Genomic DNA, 23,173 nt, shown 5'->3' on the forward strand with positions numbered 1-23,173 from the left:
ACTGAGGTTACTCACAGAATGGAATTTGCTCTTTTCATAGAACTTCTTTAGTGAACATTAAATATAAAAGATTATAATCTCTCTCCGTTTGTTCCTTCCTGTCTTCTTTCTTCTCAGACCTTCTCTTCTATTCATCAGCATGTATGTTTTTTTTTTTAACAGAACAGACAATAAGTGTCGCAATGAAACACTCCTCTATCTTCATTGTGCCAAATCTAATGCTGCTCACTTCCCTGGCTGCTGTCCAGCTTCTGAAAATAGAAAAAAACCTGAATGAAAGACTTTGACGATCACTGTAAAGAATTAATTTCCTTTTCCCTTTGTTACATTTTGAAAATGATTATAATTTTCTACACCTTAGCTGTATTTGAAAGATAATATTCCTGCCCTGCTCTGACATGCAAAGAATCCTGTCTAATTCTGACAGGATATGAATAACTGTGTTCTAACCAACATTGTTTTTATCAGCCTGAATACAAGCTTTGTTCTTTACACAGAAACTTACTGACTTCAGGAACTGTATTTCAGAGCTGAGTGTCTCTCGAAGACGCTCCAGCTCTCCTCCTTTATGTACCTCCAGCTCCCTCCTCAGCCTAGTAAACACATGAAACCGATGTCAGGAGCTGAAGGAGTTGAAGAAAAAAACAATGTATAATAGAAGCAAAGAGGCTCCATCATTTTTTTGATTCTGTATATTTAGTTTAAACCTTTTGATGTTTTGTCTTCTCCCTATACTTGGTGTTACCTTTATGTTTTGTTTATCAATGAGAAACAAGAAACTACAGCTCACTAGAACGTATTTTTTTACATTGCTTTTTATGTTGAAAGTGACAGAACATTCCATATATATATATATATATATATATATATATAACAATACACCCAAAAACAGAGTAGGATAAAAGTCAGTTTGTATGTGAACTATATGAAGTTTTATACACACAACTGGTTTCATATATTCAGATGAAGGTTCATAGGAATGTGCTGTAATCATGCAGCATAATATATTTCAGACTTTACATGCACTCCTCATTATTAGGAAATACTCTAGATTACAGCTTTTTATTGTAGCCCAACTTCCACAGCAGGCAATATTTACAAGTTGTTTTGAAGGTGAGTTCAAATCAAGAATGATTTGTTGTTAGCTAAAAGCTTCATTATGTTTAGTGACCAGTGTTGGGGGTAACGCGCTACAAAGTAATCCGTTAAGATTACTCGGATTACTTTTTTGTTGCAACGAGTTACGTAACAATAACAATAATAATGACAAGAAGAAGAAGAAACTTTATTTGTATAGCACTTTTCTTGACAAGGTTACAAAGTGCTTCACAGTATGATAAAAGGAATGTGCTAGTTCTGAAAATCGTATAATAATCTGTTATTTAGTTACTTTTTATGAAAAGTAATCCGTTACTGAAAAAGAATTGCCGAATTTCCCCTTTCCTTTTGTCACCACAATAAAAGAAGCACTGTTTCTGTTTCTCTCCTATTTCTTGGCAGGTAGCTGCTTACAAGAAGAAGGTAAACACAGTTGTGTCAGTGCGCATGCGTAGCGAGCTAATTCAACTAGCGAGGCGGCTGAGAGGAGAGCGTTTACTTCGTGGAAATATTCCCATGATTTAGAATTTTTGGGGCGAAGGGGACGAGAACATCATGGTGAAATGTAAGTTGTGTCTGGAGGATAAGTGCTCGTCAGCTGTGAAGAGCTCTACTTCAAATGTGAAGAAGCATCTGCAGCTAAACACAGCTTTGCAACACTGGGCACTAAGAGCCCATGTTGTTTTGTTTGAAACAGCTGCACCTTATACTGTATGCTTCTGCCCAGTGCACTGTCACATTGTTAGCTGTAAGAGCTGTAAAGGTTATATTGCATCTGTCATTCCTGCTATTAAGCGGCAGAGTTACAGATTATGGGCCGTAAACTAGGCTATGAAATGATGGTAGAGTCAATACATTCAGTGGTAGACGTACAGTAGGCTACACGCCGTCCTGACTATATAACCGACATGCGAAACAAGTCAAAGGGTTTTTTAATTTTTGGTAACGTGTTACTTTTCTCAGTAGGTAATGCAGTAATGTAACTAGTTACTTTTAAAACTAACGTTACCCATAACTGTTAGTGACATCTTAACATGTAGGTCTTTCTTCATACTAGAACCCAACTGAGCTGATATGGGCCAATCAAAGCTATCTCTATATCCGCATACGTTTTCCAATAGTTTATCATATGAGCACTTTTTACAGAACCAATAGATCACAATACAGAGCAGCTTTTAGAAAGACAGCCATCATGTAATTTTTCCAGCTGAGGGGGCTCTGACTTGATAGTACGCAACACTCTCAGCACAATCTCCAGTCATGTGGAGCTCAGAGCTGAGCACACAGTGGTCCACACAATGTATTATAATGTTAGATATGATTTAATAAAGTTATTTGTTCAAAAAAAGCAAACGTCTGAGCACCTTGCATAGTCATACAAAGGCAAAATGGCCGTATAAATTTAAGTATTGATATAAAAATCATTTTCTGGTCAGGCTCATTTTACAAGTTTGAGGAGTCATAAAGCTCTACAAATGCTAAAGGTTTGAAAATGAGTTCTGAACAGCTGAATTAATGCCGATAATAAACACTGTTTACTGGGTGGATGGTCTGCACCCACTCTGCTCTAACAAGCTGCAGTCAGTGTTGTCAGGTCCTTTCTATTCTGTATTTGATTATGATATCCGTAAGGCCCTGCGGCAGAGGGGTGAAGGTATACAATAGCCCCTGAGGGACAAATTACAAAGCATAGAGTGAACTGACAGCTATAAATCAGGTTTAGACTTTTGTGTAACATTGAAATCATCCAACCGGAGCAAATCTCAAAAGGCCTGCACAGCTACTGCAGAGAGCGGAAACATTGTCGCTAAAAAACCTTTATTATTATAGTCTGAATACAATTTACGCAAGAGGTTATTTTCTCTGTGAACACGCTCAACATTCAGTCAGTGCTTTTGCAATAATCTCTCCTGCAGATAATCTAATAATGAAAATACATTTTGAACACAAAACCTGCGTCTGTTTGTAATATTTGCTATTAAAAAAGACATCTGGAACTATATATTGGTCAAGGCCTTTAAAAAGAAGCAAGGATAGCTCCAAAATACACTTATACAAGTAAACAGATACACCGATCAGCCACAGCATTATGACCACGTGCCTAATATTGTGTAGCTCCCATCAAAACAGCCGTGACCAGTCAATGCATGGACACCACTAGACCTCTGAAAGTGTGCTATGGTATGTGGTACCAAGACGTTAGCAGAAGATCCTTTAAGTCCTGTAAGTTGCGAGGTGGGGCCTCCATGGATCTGACTTGTTTGTCCAGCACATCAAACAGATTGATTGGCTTGATTGGATCGAGATCTGGGGAATTTGGAGGCCAAGCCAACACCATGAACTTGTTGTGTTCCTCAAACCATTCTTGAACCATTTCTGCAGCGTGGCAGGGCGCACTATCCTGCTGAAAGAGGCCATTAGGGAATACTGTTTCCATGAAGAGGTGTTCTTGGTCTGCAACAATGTTTAAGTAGGTGGCACATGTCAAAGTAACATCCACATTAATGGCAGGACCCAAGGTTTCCCAGCAGAACTTTGCCCAAAAAAAAAAATCACACTGCCTCCACCGGCTTGCCTTCTTTGCATAGTGCATCCTGGTGGTGGTCTTCCCCAGGTGAGCGACGCACACTTTTCCTTCCTTGGACCACTTTTGGTAGGTACTGGCCACTGCAGACCGGGAACACCCCACAAGAGCTGCAGTTTTGGAGATGTTCTGACCCAGTCGTCTAGCCGTCACAATTCAGCCCTTGTCAAGGTCGCATCCTTACACTTGCCCATTTTTCCTGCTTCCAACACATCAACTTTGAGGACAGAATGTTCACTTGCTGCCTACAATGGCACCTGTCAATGGGTGGGATATGTTAAAGAGATAATCAATGTTATTTACTCGACCTGTCAGTGGTCATAATGTTGCAGCTGGTTGGTGTGTATGTATATGTATAACTGTGTGGCAGAAAGACTGCTGTCCCTTTGTTATAGACTAAAACGCCTTCTTCCGTCTTAAAAAAAAAATCAGCTATTTCATAAACATACATAAAGTTGAATTACTCAGTTTGCCTGTGAGAAAAACATTGGACCTGGGTCCGTTGTACTTCATTTCTTGGCTAGGATTTAACGGTTATGCTAGGTGTTGGAAGGTTCTATACTATCTTTCTTTTATTGGAAGTTAATGAAAACATAAAACAACTGAGCTTAAATTGCATTTACACAGCAGTGTGTTAAACCTTACACTCCTCTGTGGGACTTACAAATCAGATTATAAAGGCGAGCGTGCGGTTTCTTCAACAGCAGAATGATGTTTCCAACAGCAACACACTCAGCATGGCACTTTGGATATCTGTGGTTTCTGCAGTTTGAGATTAGATTTCTGCACCGCAATGACATCTCCAAATGAGCCTTCAGAAATAATGTAGCAGTAATATATCAATGAAGAAATTCCTACACTTCAGAAAAACCACACAAGCCCTAAATCATCAATCCCAAGCGCTGAATATTTCAGGTATCTTTCTTTGGCGGCAGCCACCCTGTTTTGCACACTGAACACTTTTTAAATGGCTGTAGCACTCATTCAAATTGACATGCATTCAATTTCCAACAATCAATGAGCGGAGAGTTAAATATGCGTTTTAAAGAGAGACTGCAGCGGCTGAAGACAGGATTGATGGTCTCAGTTCCGATGGGTGATCATAAGAATGAGTGAGAGGAGGGCTCTCTCTTCTAAAGCAACATCCTCAGCACTTCCTAGGGCTAATAAGCTCGGGGGTAATGAAGGACCGAGTATGTTTAATGAGGCTGATGGATGAACAGGACATGCTACTCACATGCATGATTTAAGGCAGTGCCAGGAGAGGCGGGGGGGAGCTCGGAGAAGGACAAGAGCGGAACAAGCAGAGGCAGTAAAGGACTGAGAGAAATAAATATGGATGAGAATGATGTACAGATGAAAGCAAAGGCGAGGATTCTGACACCTCTCTATTTTGTACCTCATCCTAATAACAGACACCTTATGTTAAATCCTGGAAAATACTGTGATTTTAATGTTCAAAATTGGATTTAAAAACAGAGAGTGGAAAAATAATTATCTAGATAGGTTTGGGGATTTGTTAATCACTTCACATCCACAGTATTGTAGAGGAGACATTATCCAAAGTAGAGGCATCAGCAATAACAATGACCCTTCCTTCCTGGAACACTATTGATCTCCTGTCTTTAATCACATAAAGGAGGTCTCTTTGTGGAGAAACATGGTGGACCAGCTCTCCCACCAGTCATGTTTCAAAAGAGAAGGTCCTCAGTGCATATTCTCCAACTTGTTCATATTGTAGTGTGATGAGCAGACACTCCTACAGGATGTGCACATGCTTGCTGTTATCAGAGCGGTGAAACGTGTGCATGATTTCCCATACAGGTCAAGTCCTGATTGTTTAGTTATGGTTTGTATTTTCATTGAGCTACATTTTGTGTCAATTAGTGTTTTCTTATTTAATAAACATTGATTTGGGCACTTGACAGAATTGACTTCATTTAGAACCTGCCATAAAAGTCACACAATAACACAAATAAAGTAACCTATCAAGGCAGTGATAGACCAGCAACTCCCCTGTTCTTTCAAGATAAACTGCTCACTGCTTTGTCAGTGGAGTCTGGTGGCTTTAAAAATAGGACCTTACCTTTATCAAAGGGAGCAAATTGTGTGAAGTAATTAATGAGACACTAAAGGAAGCAATGAAACAAACAAAATGTCTGAGTTACTGTCAAAACTAAGGAGGAAAAAATATAGATTGAGGCACCTCTATCTGTGAAATATGTTCTATTTTTCAGGTATATACACACATCAGTTTAAATTGGGAACAGACGCCTTAATAAAAGCTCCCTATGAGCACAAGTGTGCAAAACATTTTTTTTTTTCACTTGGCGGTCGCGTCAGATGCCTTCACAAATCTATTGTCTCCAAAGCTTGACTGTTTCATGGTTTCTTACTATAGTTAATGAGTATTTTATCAGAATCAGAAGTACTTTATTGATCCCACAGGGAAATTATAGTAGGAGAATTATTGTATTAGATTGAATTGATTGTATTTTTTAATTCAGTACACAACAGTTTACTGTACTAGATATATATTCTAAATAATATTACACAGTATCTTAGTTTAAAGTGTCAGCTTTTTCATGATGTATGATCCACTAAAACCAGACTGTATTTATTTGTAAGTAAGAAGCTGGATAAGCATTCAGTGTAAATGCGTAGCTCTCCGCCCCTCATTCATTTTCCCTTACAAACCTCCCTGCATCAATCACATTAGCCTTAGTCTCTGTTCCACTTGTTGACTAAATGAAATACACTGCAGATCAAAGCATTAATTAAGCCGAATGGTCTTAATGCTCTGTTATTTACACTTCTACATTTGGACTCCAGCCAGCAGGATACAGCGAGAGGAACACAGTTTATTCAGCACTTCTCACGGTATGATTCACTTCTGCGCTTCATAAATAACACCTTCTATTTAATGGGGCTGGAGATTGCTGCGCTGAATTGTGTTGTGGACAGTGCGATTCTCTTCTTCTGTGCTTTTCTAAGTGTGAGAGCGTTGCAGCGATTAGTGCTACTACTGAGATGCATTTTTATCAGTTATAATATGACAACCAAAAAGAGCAGTGGTAATGAGAGGACACTTTTGTACACCACACTCTCACAAGGTGGAAAAAAAACTCAAGTAATTAAACTTCACAGATGCTCAGGAAGGACTGTTTGAAATATCAGAAAGCTCTCAGGACACCTCAGCAAAATAACATGTTTTATGAGCTGCTAACTAGCTTAATGCTTTGATTACATTTGGTTTTCTTCCCTTTAGTTCAGTGTTTTATTGCAATTATATCCCATTTACTGTCTTGTGCCTCATAAGGATTATATTCAAAGATGTGTTTGCAAGTAAATCAGGTGCTGTTCACTGTGTGTCCAATGTAAACCTCCCTCAGCGTGCAGACAGCTGATAACACTCACCTCAGACAGGTGCTGTCAGTGAGAGGTTTCTGGCTGACGAACAGTCTCTCCGCTCTCAGAGATTCTGTCTTTGCTTCGGCCTCCTTCAACTGTCCGTCCAGGTCTGTCCACAAGAATAACAAATCAGACATAAAATTACTTCTCTGAAACAAGACAGACCCATGCTGCAAGAACATTGTCTCAGCCACATCAGCAAATATTTTTACAAAGTTCACCATCACCATAACCTTGGGATGATCTCATGTAAGTCCTAGATCAGACTACAGCAGTGTCCACATCCAGCCCACAGGATAATCTTCATGTTATGAACAGTGTGCATGTTTGAGTTTAGAGAAAACATCTATGAAGTTTCTTCTTATGTGCGTGATGTAACCCGATTCAAGTATTGCCAAGGCATATGAAACTCCTGCTGTCAGAGCCCAGCCTAAAGAACTTGACGTCTCCCACTCCAAAAGAAATACTCTGTGACGGAGTTGGGTTCAGACCAACATTAGCACCGTGTCAGAAAAATATACCCTCTTCATTCATTCTAGACAACTTCAGCACAGTGGGAGACCAGAAACACAGGAGGTGAAAAAAAACAACTGAGGTAGGCCAACAAAAGGTTAATAGACACCACAATGTGCCGTCATTGATCTACAGTATGCACTGTAGGATGCTGGCTTCGTCACTGAACTGGTCAATCAAATAGGAGCAAGTGCACTGCTGTTCACCTCACTCTAATAAGCCTTTAAATCTGTGTATTTATGACTAAAACTGGACTTTCTGGATAGTCTTTCATCTTCAAAACACTACCTTGAGCAGCACAACATGTGTGACCTTCCTTTCAACCCTCAGTTCAAGACTTAGAGGGTTGGATTTTAAATAGGAATCTCTAGCACTGATTTCTATCAGAAACAATGTTAACAAATAAGCTGACAATTCGATGCCATTTGCAGTGTGAATGAAACAACTAGGTGTGTGTTGAGTGTTACAGAAGAATAGAAAACACAGACAAATTAAAATGAAGGACTTTTACACGTGCTCTGTCAGAACCACATCATCTAAAATAAAACATATTCACCTTTCTGGATGTTATCCAGGCGCTGCAGTTTGAGCCGGAGCGCTCTCTTCTGCTCCCGCATGGAGCTCATGAGACTGTTCCTGCTGCTCATCAGCTCCATCTCTGATGGGAGAGGAAGGAAGAAGAATTATACTTGAGCCTCACGAAGGATCATGTAAAAATCACCAGCTGGGCTGAATATATATTATATTCATACTTACTTAAACTAGATTTTCTAAGAAATGCAGTATGGGTATTTTTGAAAATCACTTAAAAGGAGACATATTTTAGCTATGCAATCAATGTTCTATTATTCTAATGTGTGTTGGAATCATGTTGGTAAAGTTTATTTCATTTTAAAAATTGTATACATATTTTAATTTAATCATTTTTCGGAGCCTCTCCTTCCTCCTGAAACAAACAAGCCGTTTAGCCATTCAAAGGTTAGACCTTAGCCACGATTGGCTGACAGTATTTAGCCCCTCCCCTACGTGTGTGATCCCATGTTGGGGAGGGGTCACACTGCACTATAACTCCGTTGTAGAAAACATGGCTGCTCTAGGATAGGTTATTCAGCCTTATATGTACGAGCCAGAATCGGCAGGAGATGTCGGAATGGTAAGCTGAAATCTTCACAACGACTTGACTACAAGCTAGTGCAAGAAGGCAGCCTGAGGTGAATGGCGGTGAATGACGATTGGTCGATTTCAGCGAAAGCAAGGATCTAAGTAGAAACCTGCAGCTGCTCTGAACGGTTCATTTCAGATGCGACCTTTCATGTCATTCTGCAAAAACATGGAATTATGCAGTTTTCACTTTTTCACTGTGAACAATAAACACCCGAAAATGTGAAACCCATGCTAAATATGAGAATACCCATTCAAAAGACACGGCCCCTTTAAATGGTTAATACCAAAAATGTAAATGAATAAAAAAATCCCTTCAAAATATTTGTTGGTTTAACATTTAACATTAAATCAAATACATACATTGGGTTGGTTTTCTACCCTTGACTGTAATCTATTAAACTCATCTTCTAAAAAATGTTCTTCAAACTATCTTTTTCATGTTTTACTTTCATCCCTTATTATTTTGCCACGCACAGGATTAGTGGTAGGTTTACAACTGGAGTCTCATTAGGGCTTCAAAGGCCAAGCAGATGAGTGTGTGTGCAGTACAGAATTTAAATATCATCATGAAATGAGGGACTTTACACCTCAGGAGCTTTGTATCAAAAACACCTTAAGGCTGTAGTCTGGTATGTGAGGAGACAAGCAGCAGAGTCTGGGACTAAACTGGCTTTTCTGTGGAAACATTTACCATATTCAGTTTAATCATGGACCAAGTTTGGCTGTATTGTTTACTATATATGATGATAGATCGAAGGTGCCTGTTACACTGTCATGGAAACGTGAGCAAATACACCTGCATACAACTTTAGAAACAAAATTATCCATCAGTATTCATTTCAATTCATGCCGGACTTGAGTCTTTTGTTTGCAGTACTTTCACAGTACCACCATTCCTTTCTCTCCATGCAGTAATGAATGTAATTAACCCAAATCTGCCTGAAATCACACTTCATCACTGTCTGTAACTTCATCTACCACTTACCCACCTACTTAAAAATATAGCAAAAAATAAATGACTTTGACATGTCCAGTCAGGGCCATAACCGCATTATATAATCTCTGTCTACTGTGACAGCAACATAATTAACACTCTTCAGTGACCTTTGTATAATGATTCCGCCTCCCTCTCCAGGTCCAGGATCTCAGTGCGCGTTTGGCTCTCGGACTTTATCGCTGCGTTCCCTCCGAGACTGAAGTCACTGTTGAACCTTGAGATCTCTCGCAGGAATGTTTCCCTTTCTTCCGTAGACTCCCTCTTTATCTTGGCCTGGTATGAAAAGACGGATGATGACAAATGGTCCCAGGGATGATACTAATACAGCTGCTTTTGTGGCTACAATAACCTCTGCTTCTGCTACTATAAGGGATATTAATGATACAATGTTGATGAAGTCCTTATCTTGAGGTCAAGAGCACACAGTGTTATTTTACTTTGGTGCGAGTTTTAACAGTTGTATTCTTTTTCACCCCTCTCCCTGTGGGCTCACTGTATCACATGGGGTGAGTTGCTTCTTTCACAACACATCAGTGTGTAGCTGGGATCAGCCAACTTTGGCTTTAACAATCATTTGATTGTCAGCTGGTTGACAGAAAACTAGATGTCAATATTTCTGATAAAAAGAACATTTTTAAAAATAAATGATTAATATAAAAATACTTAAAGGGCCAGCTCGCCGATTTTCAACCTCAGTCCTATCATGCCATTATGGGGAGCTAATGCCATTAAAAAGGAAAAAAATGCAACTCCACTCTGTGCCTTTGGAGGACGCTATCCGCTTCTCCAATGGGCCCTGGAAAACAGTTACAGCCCTTTAAATGTTTACATACTTCTAACCACGATTTATTTCTGTTCCACCCGGCTGGAGCTTGTATTCCAAACAAAGGTGTGAGTCAAATTGTGTACATCTACATAGTTTGTGTACTATACACATTGACAAGGTATTCAATATGATGGGAGATGTAAATATTGATTCAGCTTTCAACCCACTAGACGTTCCTGGAGGTGGTTCTCCTGGCAGAGCAGCTCTTCAATTTTCTTCAACATCTGGTTTTCCTGTTTCTTCATCAGATCACGCTGCAGCCTCATCGCAGACAACTGCTGAGCCTGGAGCACAAATAGCTGAGTGTGAGCAGTTTGGACACACAATCTGACAGGCAGATGTACTGAGAAGGACGTGCACTACTGATACTTTGTACACATGAGAGATACTGTATGTTGGTGCTTTCTTTGACTAGAAATGTTTATGTATTTATCGTGCATTTTCTTCCATTTAGTTCCTGTCCTCAGCCTTTGTGCGTATATGGTACACATGGTAAATATGCTACAGGCATGACTTTCATCACAGTTCTCAGTCTGTTATTCCAGCTGTCAACGAGGAAGTGAGTGTATTGTTTTTGATGTTACTGGAGGAGCTCCGCGAGTCAGCACAGTCACCACAATCAGCTTCCAAGTTTTCTAAACACAGTAATTATCTTAAGACAGCTCTCATAAACTGTAAGACGTTACATCGGGAGAGCTGTAAACACACAGTGTGGTAAACACACCCTGCATATCTGTATGATGTAAACAGGTAGAATATTATATTCTGCAGGGTCACAAAAGGTATCCGCTTCGTCGCTCGCAGGCAGAGTATGCCCAGACATGGTGTTGTATTCAGCAGCCGTTCTAATCCGACCTAGTGATTTGCTCTTTTGATCGGATGTCCGCTTTTAAGAGCTCAGGAAGAAGTTGGCGATATTTCTGAGAGGTCAACGAGCCGGCCTTTGACATCATATCTCACACATGCTGAAAGGCTTCAGTAATGTTATCCGGTGGAAATTAGCCATTGATTTCACAGTGGCACTTGCAATTTGCACTGTTGATGAAATGTATGGGAGACATTAAGTGTTTTCAATCATAAAGCAGATCAGCTGATCAATATGCCAATATGCACTTCTTAACCTCCCGAGTCAATGCAACTCATACTGTTTGCTGTCCCAAGGTAAAGATATTGTTCTGTCTTCTTTTTAACAGTTTCTAAAAAGGTTGACTTTATATATTTGCAATATAAAAAAATTAAACAATTGGATGACTAGCAAAATTATATATTTCCGCCAGACAAAACACTAACCAATACTTCTTAAATGATGTTGTGGCTCTTTGTACAAGATGACGAATAGATAACCACATACACTAAACTCAAACTACAGAATATGCCACCATGACAACTGATACCAGGCTGTGCAAATCATATTATAACTCTGCAGTACCCTAAACAGGCAGCAGTCACATTGACCTCTTTCGTCCTCACACTGACTCACTCTGACATCTGTGTATGCAAACTGTACGGTATCATCTCTAGTAACAATGTGTATTCATAATTCACATTTTAAAAACAAAAAAGGAGAAAAACACTCTATGTTTTACCTTATTATGCAGTTCTTCTTTGGTCTTTTCATACTTTTCCGTGTACCCCTTGATCTGCTCCTTGCATCTGATAATGGCTACTTTCACTGTAACATAAAAGATAAGATAACATATTAGTCAAGTATCTGCAAAAGAAGATTGGATACACTGTCACTTTCCCTTTCATGGTAAACTATGTCAGATGGTTAACCCAGGACAATAAACAACAACAATATAATTTAGACTGGAATAGTGTATACATTGCTAACCTAGCTAGGCAACTAGCATTTTACCTCACCATTCAATGTTGGCTGCTAGCTTTGACACTAGCTATAACCCAAGCTATAACTTATGCTAGTTTAGTTAAATTACCTTCTTTGAATTTTTGTGTCTGTTCAGTTAATTGTTGTTCAGTCACGAGGATTTGTTGATAGAGTGTGTCTAAACTCATTTTGTGTCACTAACTGGCTTAAAAATAAGGTCAAAATCAAAGAAATGTCTCTGACTGACTGCTTAGATAGCTTACTAAAATTTGTAGGTTGGTTTAATCAGTAAGCTAGCTCGCCCTACCTGCGACATGTACCTTATTCCAACCGCGAAGGCATGACCCGCCCCACTCTGCCTCCGATTGGCCTATCCTGATATTTTACGCTGCCCCCTAGCCAATCATACTCCTGATGACAACATCTAACCAACCCGAACCACCGAAGGGAACCTCTACTAGCCAATCAGAGGGAGAGTAACGCTGGCTATCAATCCGTCACAGTAAGATTAGTGTTAATAAGCGTATCATTGGTGGTGAATATGAACAACTGTATTGTTTGTGTAGTAGCTAGCTTACTTTGGGAGAGGTGACGCAAAAAAGGCGCAGTTTCGTAAAACGGAAACAATGGTGTGTAGTAAGCAGTTAGCGATAAATGACTTCCAGTCAAGACTTCATTTTCCGCATTGTTTACAGAAAAATAAACCGTTTTTCTTGTGATTTACTGGCAATTAACGGGTCTTGCCTTTGCCGTACTTTCAACATCATGATGCAGATTTGTAAAAAGTAAAAATGCAAGCTTTATCAGGTCTGGCCTCAAGAGAACGAGAGGCAAACTTTTAAAATGCTCGTTTGTTGCACGGAGGTCGGATCGATCATTTCTGATGCATTCGAGGAAGTCGGGAAATATAAAATCAGTACTACTCGGACTACAAGCGTACTACATACGGAAACCAGAACACTTGCCACGCTTGAAATCTACGTCTCTGCCTGTAAATAGAAATGACTGAGGCGATATCAGTTTCACAACGCATCTACGTAAATAGTGTCCCGGATTTGATTTACGTCAGCGCTTGTTGTTGTTTGTTTTCGGCCCACTGTAGCTAGCTAGCTGATTTATAGGTAAAATTTCACAGTATTAAACCTTTGTTAAATTAGCGTTTGCAATTTTGGAGCCACTATTCCTGCTCCCTGTCTGCCAATGATAACTCCAGCAGTGTTAGCCAACTTTAGTCACCTACACTCCTCTGTCATTGATCAGTCTCCACTCTCTGGAGTGTTGAGCGCTATGAAGTGCTGCATCGGCAACAGTAAGCTTTCCCAACAGTAATCCATTGAGACCCGCAGCGTACATTTGTCACACAATTCCTCACTTTGACCAATTTTCTCGTTTCACCACTGGGACAGAAAACGCTTCTGATCCGGTGCCATGCAGCACATTACAGTGTGAAACGTTAAATGACCCGAGGACTACATCATTCTGACATTCATTTGCAAAATTAATATCACATATTGATTGAGCCTTTTCATAAATCACCAGACTGAGCCTTCCCCTGACTGGCAAGGCTCCCTTTGGAGACTTCAGAACAGCAGAGTCATCAAATTGCGAGCAGACAATTACCCCAGATAGTAGTCGGAGCCCGTCGTACATGTGTAGCCCTTTTTCTCTCTTTTCCTGTCATGTTCACTGTAAATATAGCAGGGGACATTGGCCCGTGTTTTATCTTTTCATCAAAATTTAAAGTCAATTTGAAAAAAAAATAAGATTACCCCTTGCAGGATTCTTCTTACGTACCTTTCCATGGCTTTCTTTTTAAAGGGGCATTCACTTATGTTTAAATGAGCTTTTTCATCCGGTCTCTAATCACTCCCTCTCTCTGAGAACGCGCACGTGTGTAGCGTAGGGGTTGATTTAGTGAGGTGGACGTCAGCAGCCTTGATTGATTTATTCCAGTCTTTACGGAAGAGAGAGGCTCATTGACATAGTCTGGTCCCATGTATTTAGCCAAGTGGATTAGCCTTTGAATAGACCTTATAGGCAATCAATGCGCTATAGGAAGAGTTACAAGTCGCATGATGCATTTTCTTTATTATTATTATTATAATGGTCTGCTTGTTAGGTTTTAAGTAATGTATTAACAAATCAAACAGAGGTGCTTAAAACGTGATACCAACATGAAATATCGAGTGAGAAATATTATTTGAAAGTACCATAAAGGGTTTTATATCATTACTTTAGCAGGGGTCTTTACTCTGAAATCGCCAACAGATGGCGACAGTCACACAGTGTGCACCCTCCTCTGAGCGCAGCGCTGGCAGGCTGCTTTATTAAAGTGAAGTAAAAAGTAAAAACATATTTTGTGTTGGCTGTGTTTTATAATACAACCACAAAATTGTGTCATCATCCAATCCCATCAAGCAGCATACCCTCTTGAGAGTTGGCAGTAACTATTGCATAACCCTTTTGTCATTTGGAAATTGGATTAATATTGCAATCTGGGAGGAGCCACAAAAACACACATGCTTGAAATATCATGTGTAGGGAGGAGAGTGCAGCTGAATTAGCCTATGTCCATTCATTTTCTCACTCAAGTGGCACTCCAGGTTAGAAGAACCAGATATAACAGATTGCCATATAAGCTGCTTCAATCATAAAAATGCGCTTGAGTCATGCTCTTTGCCCTCTCCTTGTCAGCACAGTTAGTGTGAAGTCCAGTGTAAAACCAGCCCACACACATAAAGACATAATACTGCTTTTATTAACATGTTTAATACAACCACACGACCTTTGTGGTTACACAGTCAGCGCGGCTTTTTAATGGACTGGAAAAGTGATTATTACTTTGGTTTGTTTTTTTGTTTGTTTGTTTTTTGTGAGTATTTGAGCTTAATTTAAAGTAAACACAATAATAAATCTAGAAAATTTAACCTAAGAGATTTTGAGTGTGCATCTGAGCAAGTTATAGTAACCTTTCAAAATAAAATCACTGTGCCATTGTGCACCCATTAAGACTTTTTCCTAATGTGAACTTAAACTTCATCAAATCCTCGTGCTTTTACTCTTATATTGGTATATCTATTGAGTGACTTCGCTGTGATAGAAGGCCAATATATTTGTTAATTTATGACCAGATTACTGTAGTTCATTGCGAGGGGGAAGCTGGCACTCTCCTCCTGCTGAACGCGCTTGTAGACAGCAGTGGGGCTCCAGTTGGCTGTGTGCGCTCAGACGCACAGACGCAAGCATCCACACTGGCTGGAGTTGGAGGACACTCGGCCGTCTCGCTTCTACCGCTGCTCTGATCCTCCTGTCTTTGTCTCCCTGCGGTGAGAAGACCACCCGCACGGGAGGGAAAGAAAGAAGCACTTTTATCTTGTTTTTTTGTGTAAAGACTGCTAAGAGTCAGAGAGAGAGTGTGCGTGCAAAATCGGGACTTTTCTGTTGGGGGGAATTATTTCTCGCATGAGGCGAGCTGGACCTGTTCAGTACAGCGGAGCGCACATTGCTACGTCTTTTCAATGGATTTCAGTACAGCGGAGGTACCCTGGGAATTAAACTCTTATTAAGTCGCTTTTAGTTCGCAAATTTCCTCTCAACACGGGTTCATGTCTCACATGGAGAGGAAGACGATGATCCTCGCAGTGCTGTATGTCCTTCTGGCTCTTTTGGGTAAGTTTCACTTTATTTTTCACCTCCAGCACCCGTCCGTTTAATGCTAAATCATTCCATGTGGTTGCATGTTGTATATAGGGGGTAAATAGTGAGCTCTATTACTTACGGAGAGGCTGGCAGAGGCAGCGATTGCGCTCTGAGAGTGTTTCAAGGCTACTTACTGTACAGTCCAAAGTGGATGAGAAACTGTCGCTGCCTCATCAAATCATTCTGGACGTGAAAGTAAATTTTAACTCATATGAGTGTTTTAATAAAACTGCTTGTAAACTATCTGCGTTGATCTCGGAGTTGTGCTGTATTAGAAAAACTGTTAGCGGTCCGGGGTTCTGTGCAATGTAACCTATAAATCATTTTGTGTCGACATAAATGTGTTTTCATGTCACAGACAGCCTTTTTGTTTTATTTCAATCCATAAGGCAGCTTGCAAAGTGCTTAAAGCTTTGAATAAGTTATCTGAAGAAAAAAAAAAACCCAAAAACAGCGATTAATTCTTTATTTGCTTTAATTCTTATAATAATTGTCACTTGTGCTCCCAGATGTGTTGTCTTACGCCGAGGAGAACCTGCGCGCTGGAGCCTCCAGGCTGGACTGTGTGCGGGCCAGCGAGCAGTGTCTGAAGGAGCAGGCGTGCAGCACCAAGTACCGCACCATGAGGCAGTGCGTGGCCGGTGGCAAGGAGAGCAACTTCAGCATGGTGGCTGGCCTGGAGGCCAAGGACGAGTGCAGGAGCGCGATGGATGCGCTCAAACAGAGCCCGCTGTACAACTGCAGGTGTAAAAGGGGCATGAAGAAGGAGAAGAACTGCCTGCGTATTTACTGGGGGATCTATCAGACATTACAAGGTTGGTTAAGTGCTTTTGTCCTCACTTTTTTACATCCCTGATTCCAGCGGTATTGGACTAATAACATGAAAAAAGCACTACTACTGATTTGTCCCCCTGGGGCTGCCATAAAACCACAAAGTCCCTCAGGGGTTCTACTTGGCTAGATTTAGAGAACACCCTGCAGCCACAAGGAACACGAAATGGACATTCAGCCTAGGTTTTCTAATTTGTTCTGTTCATGATTAGTTGCCCCAGCTACTCCTCCTGTCTGTATATTAAAGGAGGAGGCATCATCTCCCTCCCTCCTCCCCCTTCCAGCTCTCTGACCCTCTCATCCCTGCAACCACAAACACAGAAACTCCCAAAAAAAAATAAGTAGCACACAGCTATTACGGTCCAAAGAGATCATGCACAATCACTCAACTCTCATTCAAATTTGGCCCCCCGACTCGGTTCACAGCCACGGTCCTGCAGAGCCGAGATACTTTTTGACCTCCATAATCACTATTCCTCGAAGGTAATGGAGCGTGAAGCCCCTCAGCGCTGGCTGGCTGGCAGTGCCATCTTAAAGTGTTGAGATCATAGCAGGGGGGGGGTGCCTTTTGAGTCCCTAAACTGCATCCAGACCGCGGCTGGAGAGTCAACTTCCAGTTGCGCAACGCAGCTGACCAACCTGCCTAATCAAGCGTGGTGCTGTGTGCCAGCGTGGATATCGACTGACCCAAATAACCCCTGTCACATGCAGGCCAGGGTGAGGTTTGAGGGATGATAAACAAAACAGGAGGGGGTTGAAAACAAATCTATCTGTCTGTCTATCTATCTAAATATCTCTACTCTCTGTTGTCTTCCTCACAGGTAATGATTTCCTGGAGGATTCTCCGTACGAACCCGTGAACAGCCGTCTGTCTGACATTTTCCGCCTGGCTCCCATCATAGGTAAGAATAAAACTTTCTTTCTGGAGGCTTTCTCTCCATCCCTCTGTATTTATTTTCCTCATTGTTTCACCGGTCTCCCCCCCGTGTGAGTTGAGATACGGTTAAATCTCCAAGCTGTGCATGCTCTCACAGAAGGTTATCTGTGTGTCAAGTATTTTATCCTCCCTCCTCATCCTCTCTCTCTCTCTCCGTTATCTGTCCGTCCTTCTCTCCGCTCCTTTCTCGCCCCAGCCGCACTCGCATGCCGGCTGGAAGTGACCTTGCATGGGGAGCTATAGTTCTGAGTCTCATCGAGCAGTGGATAAAAGTGCTTCAGATGCTGAAGCAGGGCCTCTGTTGTCGCTGGCGTGTTTCTCTGTGGGTTGTGGACAGCTTGGATCCACTTGTTGCAAAGAGTGTTTGGAGAGCATGACAGGCGGTTTTTTTTTTCTCTCTGCACATCTGTGTGTGGGGAGCGATGCTGACTCAAGCCTCTAGATGGCGATGTTATTCCCTTCTTCGCAGGTACTCTCTGATCCCACTGTTGTTGCTATTTGCGAGCCCTGATCTATGAATGTGGTGCAATCATGTAGCTGCTTACATTTTCATTATTACACTGCAGGTGATGAGTGCCGTGTCAAATCAAACAGACGCGCTCTGCCTCCACATCTTCAAAGAACAAGGCTGATATTTTGACCCCCTTTGATAAAAAAACAGCCTTTTCTTTCTGTTTCCTCTGTCATTTTTATCCCACAATAGGCTGATTTGCCCCCAAACCAAAGCCTCTCCTACAGTCTGGTTAGATCATAATGTGGGTGGTGAGGTATGGATAAACAAAATCTTGGACCGGGTCCCCGCTTCAGCACCAATTTGCTTCTACAGAGACATCGGCTGCTTGTATCGTGAAGTCTATTCTCTCTTCCTGCTTCCCCTAAAGAGGGGGACTTTCAAAGGGATGATCATGTCACACTATATATATATGTCTCTGGCCCGTAATGTGCCAGCCGGTCCCAGCAGGGACGAGACACCCACGGGTCATCAAGCTGAAGCATGTTCAGCACAGGATCATAGTTCACATCACAGGCAGGTGACATGTCTCCGCAGCGTGAGCTGGAGGTTTCAGGAGCGAGCTGACAGATTTATGGTGTGAAGGCAGGCGCTGCTCATTTGATGTATAAATGCGTCTTTATGATTATTGATGGCTTTGTATGCAGTATATCTGTCACGTCTGTCATTGTAAGCGACATAGATGCATATATTGTATATTGTATGCATATACCATCTAGATCCCAAAGATGTTCAATTCAGAATGAAACGGAACAAAACCCTCACATCTGAGAGGTTACAATCAGAAAAGTGAATCCTAATGAGGTTTAAATAGTTGTTTCATTTTCTATCAACTTCACTGCTTCAGTTCTCGATGTGTGAATTCTCAAAACAAAGAAGTCCTCATCACATGGCTTTAAATTACAGATTTTTGTCTTTGATTTAATGTTTAAAGTTTAAAGGGGCCACTTTGCAAGGACCCCTTCATAATCGTAACACCGATTAAGCACATGCTTACTACCATTTGCACTTTTAGATGCCTTTGGAACTATTTGTATTGTAAAACCTTTAAACCTAAATACTTTTTCAAAGTGATGAACAGATGTCAATTTGAATCATGTTAATCCCACTTATATACTTTAAAACAGAGGCTCATTTTATTCAAACTTGTGGACTCAGCTTGACAGCATTTATACTGCGGTCCTAAACGCTCCTCATCTGTAGACATGCAGGTCTTAATGATACAGCACAATTTTATAATCTATCATAAATTTATTATAAGTATTTCACGGACCCCCAGGCTATGTTTCGTGGACCATAGACACTGCAATAGAAAATGAAAAGGCTATGTAAGTCTATAAAATTAGATTAACATAAGAACGTATTGAAATCTTGACAGAAATACAAAAAAGAAATAACAATCCGACATGTTTTCATACGATTTTGCTGAATAAACACTAAACATGAATGTAGAAACGTAACAAAACATTTGCTTTAATCTCCAAAAGTTTTTTGAACTCGGCACATTTTCTAGTTTTGAGATGTGCTCATTTTTATAAGACGAGTGCAAACCTGTTTTGTTTTCATTTGCACTAGAAATACAGAGCCTACAATGTTTTTTTTCCTTATGTGGAGGTATATTCTGCTTCATAGCCCAATATCTCTACAAAGATGATGTAAGTTTTGCTCAAGACATTATGCTTTTTATTTTAGATCAATTTTGCGGTTCCATTATCATCGAGTAAACAAGACACAAACATTTGAGAGAAGTCAGAAAAATAAGCAAAATCTTTGTGTTGCTTTTCTTCATCTTGTGATATCTCAGATATTTCCTGTTGCCCTAAAGGAGTTTCTTTAGTGCTAGTCCCCCTTCATCTGACTGACAGCTCTGCATTAATCTCTCTTTTGCTATAGTGTCAGATCAACAACAGGCCTGTCATCAAAGTGCTCTTACAGAGAGCATAACTACCTGTGTCTGTCTATAGTCTCCATGTACGTGGATGAGGAGTGATGTGTTTGAGAGAAACAGGCGAGTGAAATGGTGACAAGTATATAAGACAGAGCAGAGGATATAATGCGGACAGGGATCAATCTGGACGGAGAGTAGTGTCTGATCATTAGAGACTCGCAGAGCAGGATGCCGGGGACGGAGGGGTGGGAGGAGAGGTGGGAGGAGAGGGCTGCGGGGGTGAGGGTTAATCAGTGAACAGCACGGGTAAGACTGAGAGGACGCAGAGCTCAGAAACAGGACACATGAGATCACTCTGCCTCCTCTGCTCTTTCTGTGCAAACTAAAGGGCGAGGTGACAGGAGAGGGAGCGAGGCAGAAACGATTAGAGCTTAGAGCTTGTTTTTGATCACTCAGACGGCCTTTCGGTGCCACGCTGCAGCACGCTAAAGTGACGAGCGAGGTAGACATGCATGCAAGTAAGAGCCACAAAACGTGCATCATCACACAAAAAACATGGAAAGTACTCTCTTGGGTCTCTTAGGTGTCCTATATCCCAGTCTTTTACAAACCCATGCTGGACAATATATCAATGATAACGTCTGGGGTCGGCCCGCTACTTCAGGAGCTCCTCTGATTGGTCTCAGTAAGGCAGTGCGACTCCTTGATCCCAGGCTGTATGAACAATAGGCAGCCACAGTGATCCTGTAAGTCCATGATCGACCCTGTGTCTCTGACTGGAGAGACTAATCCATAATGACACCCATACATGCAGCGCACAGATGCACACACGCCGCTGTGCCCTGCACACCTGTTCCCAATGAGACACCCATAGGCGTCAGTCTGATGTCATTAGGGAGACGTGCAGAGTGTCGTCTTGCAGCAGTGGATATAGAAAATCATTCAAGATTACTTAACAGGGATTAAGTCTTGATTTGGCTTTTACATGTTGAAGTTTGTAAAAGAAATTTGTATAAATAATTGAACATACATTAAATAGAAGCATTAACATTACAGAAAGCTCATCTATTAGACTCTAACTGAGCCTTTATTGGAAATCACAGCACACCACTTCCCCTGGTTTAATTTAGCAAACTATTTTCAGATCTGTACCGGGGGGGGGGCTGAGCGCTTTTACCTCTGAGGTTTAGTCCAGTGAGTCACAGTCAAGTGTGATCAGCTCACCTGTCTGCACCAAAAAGTACAGCTGCTGTTGCAGTGGTCTGTTTCTGCAGAAAGATCAACACTGCTGTCATTTCCCTTTAAATCTATGTGATCAAATAGGACGTTATTTTCTCGATACTTTACATACAACAGCCAGGTTAGCCGCAGTAATCTGTGTTCAGATCACGCGGTTACTTGCCCCATGCCACCACAGTTGTTTTGCTTTTTTTAAAAGCGGGTTATCGATCTCAATAGTGGGAGAATGGATGCGACATTCATGAACTCAAAGTGTCTGCTCCGTACAGCAGCAGCAGCAGCAGAGACACAGCTCAAAGCAGCAGCAGATTTAGCTTAGTACGTGACGAGAGTAAGGAGAGTTTGCACGGAGTCATGTAAACGGGCAGGTTACGGACAATCACTGCATTCACAGGCAGATTGCAGACAGGCAACATGAGAAAAACGTTTACTGTATGAAGGAATGACGGGGTGGCAAAATGATTAGCTCCTTAGTGTCCAGACTTCACCGTCCTACTCTCATCCAGTTGCTTGAAGCCACATGAATGCAGGATAAGCTTTACAGGCATTCAGCGTCGTTGGCAATCATGTATAATATCACATAAATATCTGGTGTAATCTGTAACCGGTGTTGTCACTAGTTTATTATCCTGAGGGCACATTCCCCCACTGTGTTACAACTAAAGGAAACTTACTTTGGTGATTTCACATGTTCACAATGTATCGCTTTGAAAGTTGCTGTCTCCATCGTATATGTATTCGTTTGAAGCATTGATTGCAACTATAAATCTGGAAGCTGTGAATGTGAGCTGCATGTGATTGTGCACAGGAAGTACTTTAAAGTGATGAATACATCATTTGTGGAGGAAGTCAACAAGGCTCACTGTGTGTGAGGATTAAAGGAACCATGTGCACCTGTGTTTTCTCCTGATTTGTGTCCCTGATATCACTTTTTCAATGAAACACCCCCCGTGTTCAGACCCTTTATCTGCTAGCCTCTTTATATGGGACACGCATTTTAAGCTGTAGTTCTTCTTTTTTAGGTTTTTTAAACCTGGGCCCCATTTTCAGATATTTTGGGGATGACTACGAAGTACAAAAAGTTTTGGAATTGCTCCAGTACATGGCTTCACAAAGCAGCGACTATTATAGTGTTTTGCTGTTTTGTGTGACTTTAAATTGTTATTTTGGATCAAAACACAATATTTGTGATGTACATTCAGTCACACACTCACACACACACACACACACACACACACACACACACACACAAACAATTGAGGCAGCGGTGGGTCCATGTTCTGCAAAGTAAAATGTTTTTGTCAATGGAGTTTGGTGGGAGTGATGTAAAAGCTGTTTCTGGTTTTCTTACCTCTTAACAAAAAGTTCTATCTCAGTAAGAATCCTGGCTGTTCAGTTGTTAGAAACTCCAAATAACTTTCTGAGCCTATCAGTGGCAAAAACAAGCACATTTCATGGACAAATTTTGACGGAGATATTTGCCCCTAAGGATTAAGTTGCGGTCATTACAGTCCGTTTCATAGACTGTATAAAAAGATGGACGACATGACAGCTCCCTAAAAGTGAAGCCAAACCCTCTCTATCGCCCCCTGCTGACTGGCTGCAGTATAGGTCATAAACCCCGCCTCCTCCATGTTAACAGATGGG

General features: G+C 41.1%; 2 protein-coding genes across 3 annotated transcripts in view; one reads left to right on the forward strand and one right to left on the reverse strand.

The window, feature by feature from the left end:
- Window positions 1–215: 215 nt before the first annotated feature.
- Window positions 216–12,609, reverse strand: ccdc172 (coiled-coil domain containing 172). The gene is made up of 8 exons (XM_069658057.1): window positions 12,531–12,609; window positions 12,180–12,265; window positions 10,761–10,877; window positions 9,875–10,040; window positions 8,163–8,264; window positions 7,100–7,202; window positions 506–593; window positions 216–251 (listed from the first exon to the last, which is right to left on the reverse strand). The coding sequence occupies exons 1-8, from the start codon at window positions 12,607–12,609 to the stop codon at window positions 216–218; spliced, it is 777 nt and encodes a 258-aa protein (XP_069514158.1).
- Window positions 12,610–15,683: 3,074 nt separating this feature from the next.
- gfra1a (gdnf family receptor alpha 1a) overlaps window positions 15,684–23,173 on the forward strand; it is a 110,916-nt gene continuing 103,426 nt past the window's right edge. For both annotated transcript variants that reach the window (XM_069658958.1, XM_069658959.1), the window contains exons 1-3: window positions 15,684–16,090; window positions 16,630–16,935; window positions 17,773–17,853. In XM_069658958.1, the coding sequence (XP_069515059.1) occupies window positions 16,027–16,090; window positions 16,630–16,935; window positions 17,773–17,853 (451 nt within the window). In that variant the 5' untranslated portion in view covers window positions 15,684–16,026. The remainder of the gene's footprint in view (window positions 16,091–16,629; window positions 16,936–17,772; window positions 17,854–23,173) is intronic.

This window comes from Semicossyphus pulcher, unplaced genomic scaffold (assembly GCF_022749685.1).
Source record: "Semicossyphus pulcher isolate SPU_LCO1_2020_fin unplaced genomic scaffold, fSemPul1.0.p SCAF_12, whole genome shotgun sequence".
Lineage (NCBI taxonomy): Eukaryota > Metazoa > Chordata > Actinopteri > Labriformes > Labridae > Semicossyphus > Semicossyphus pulcher.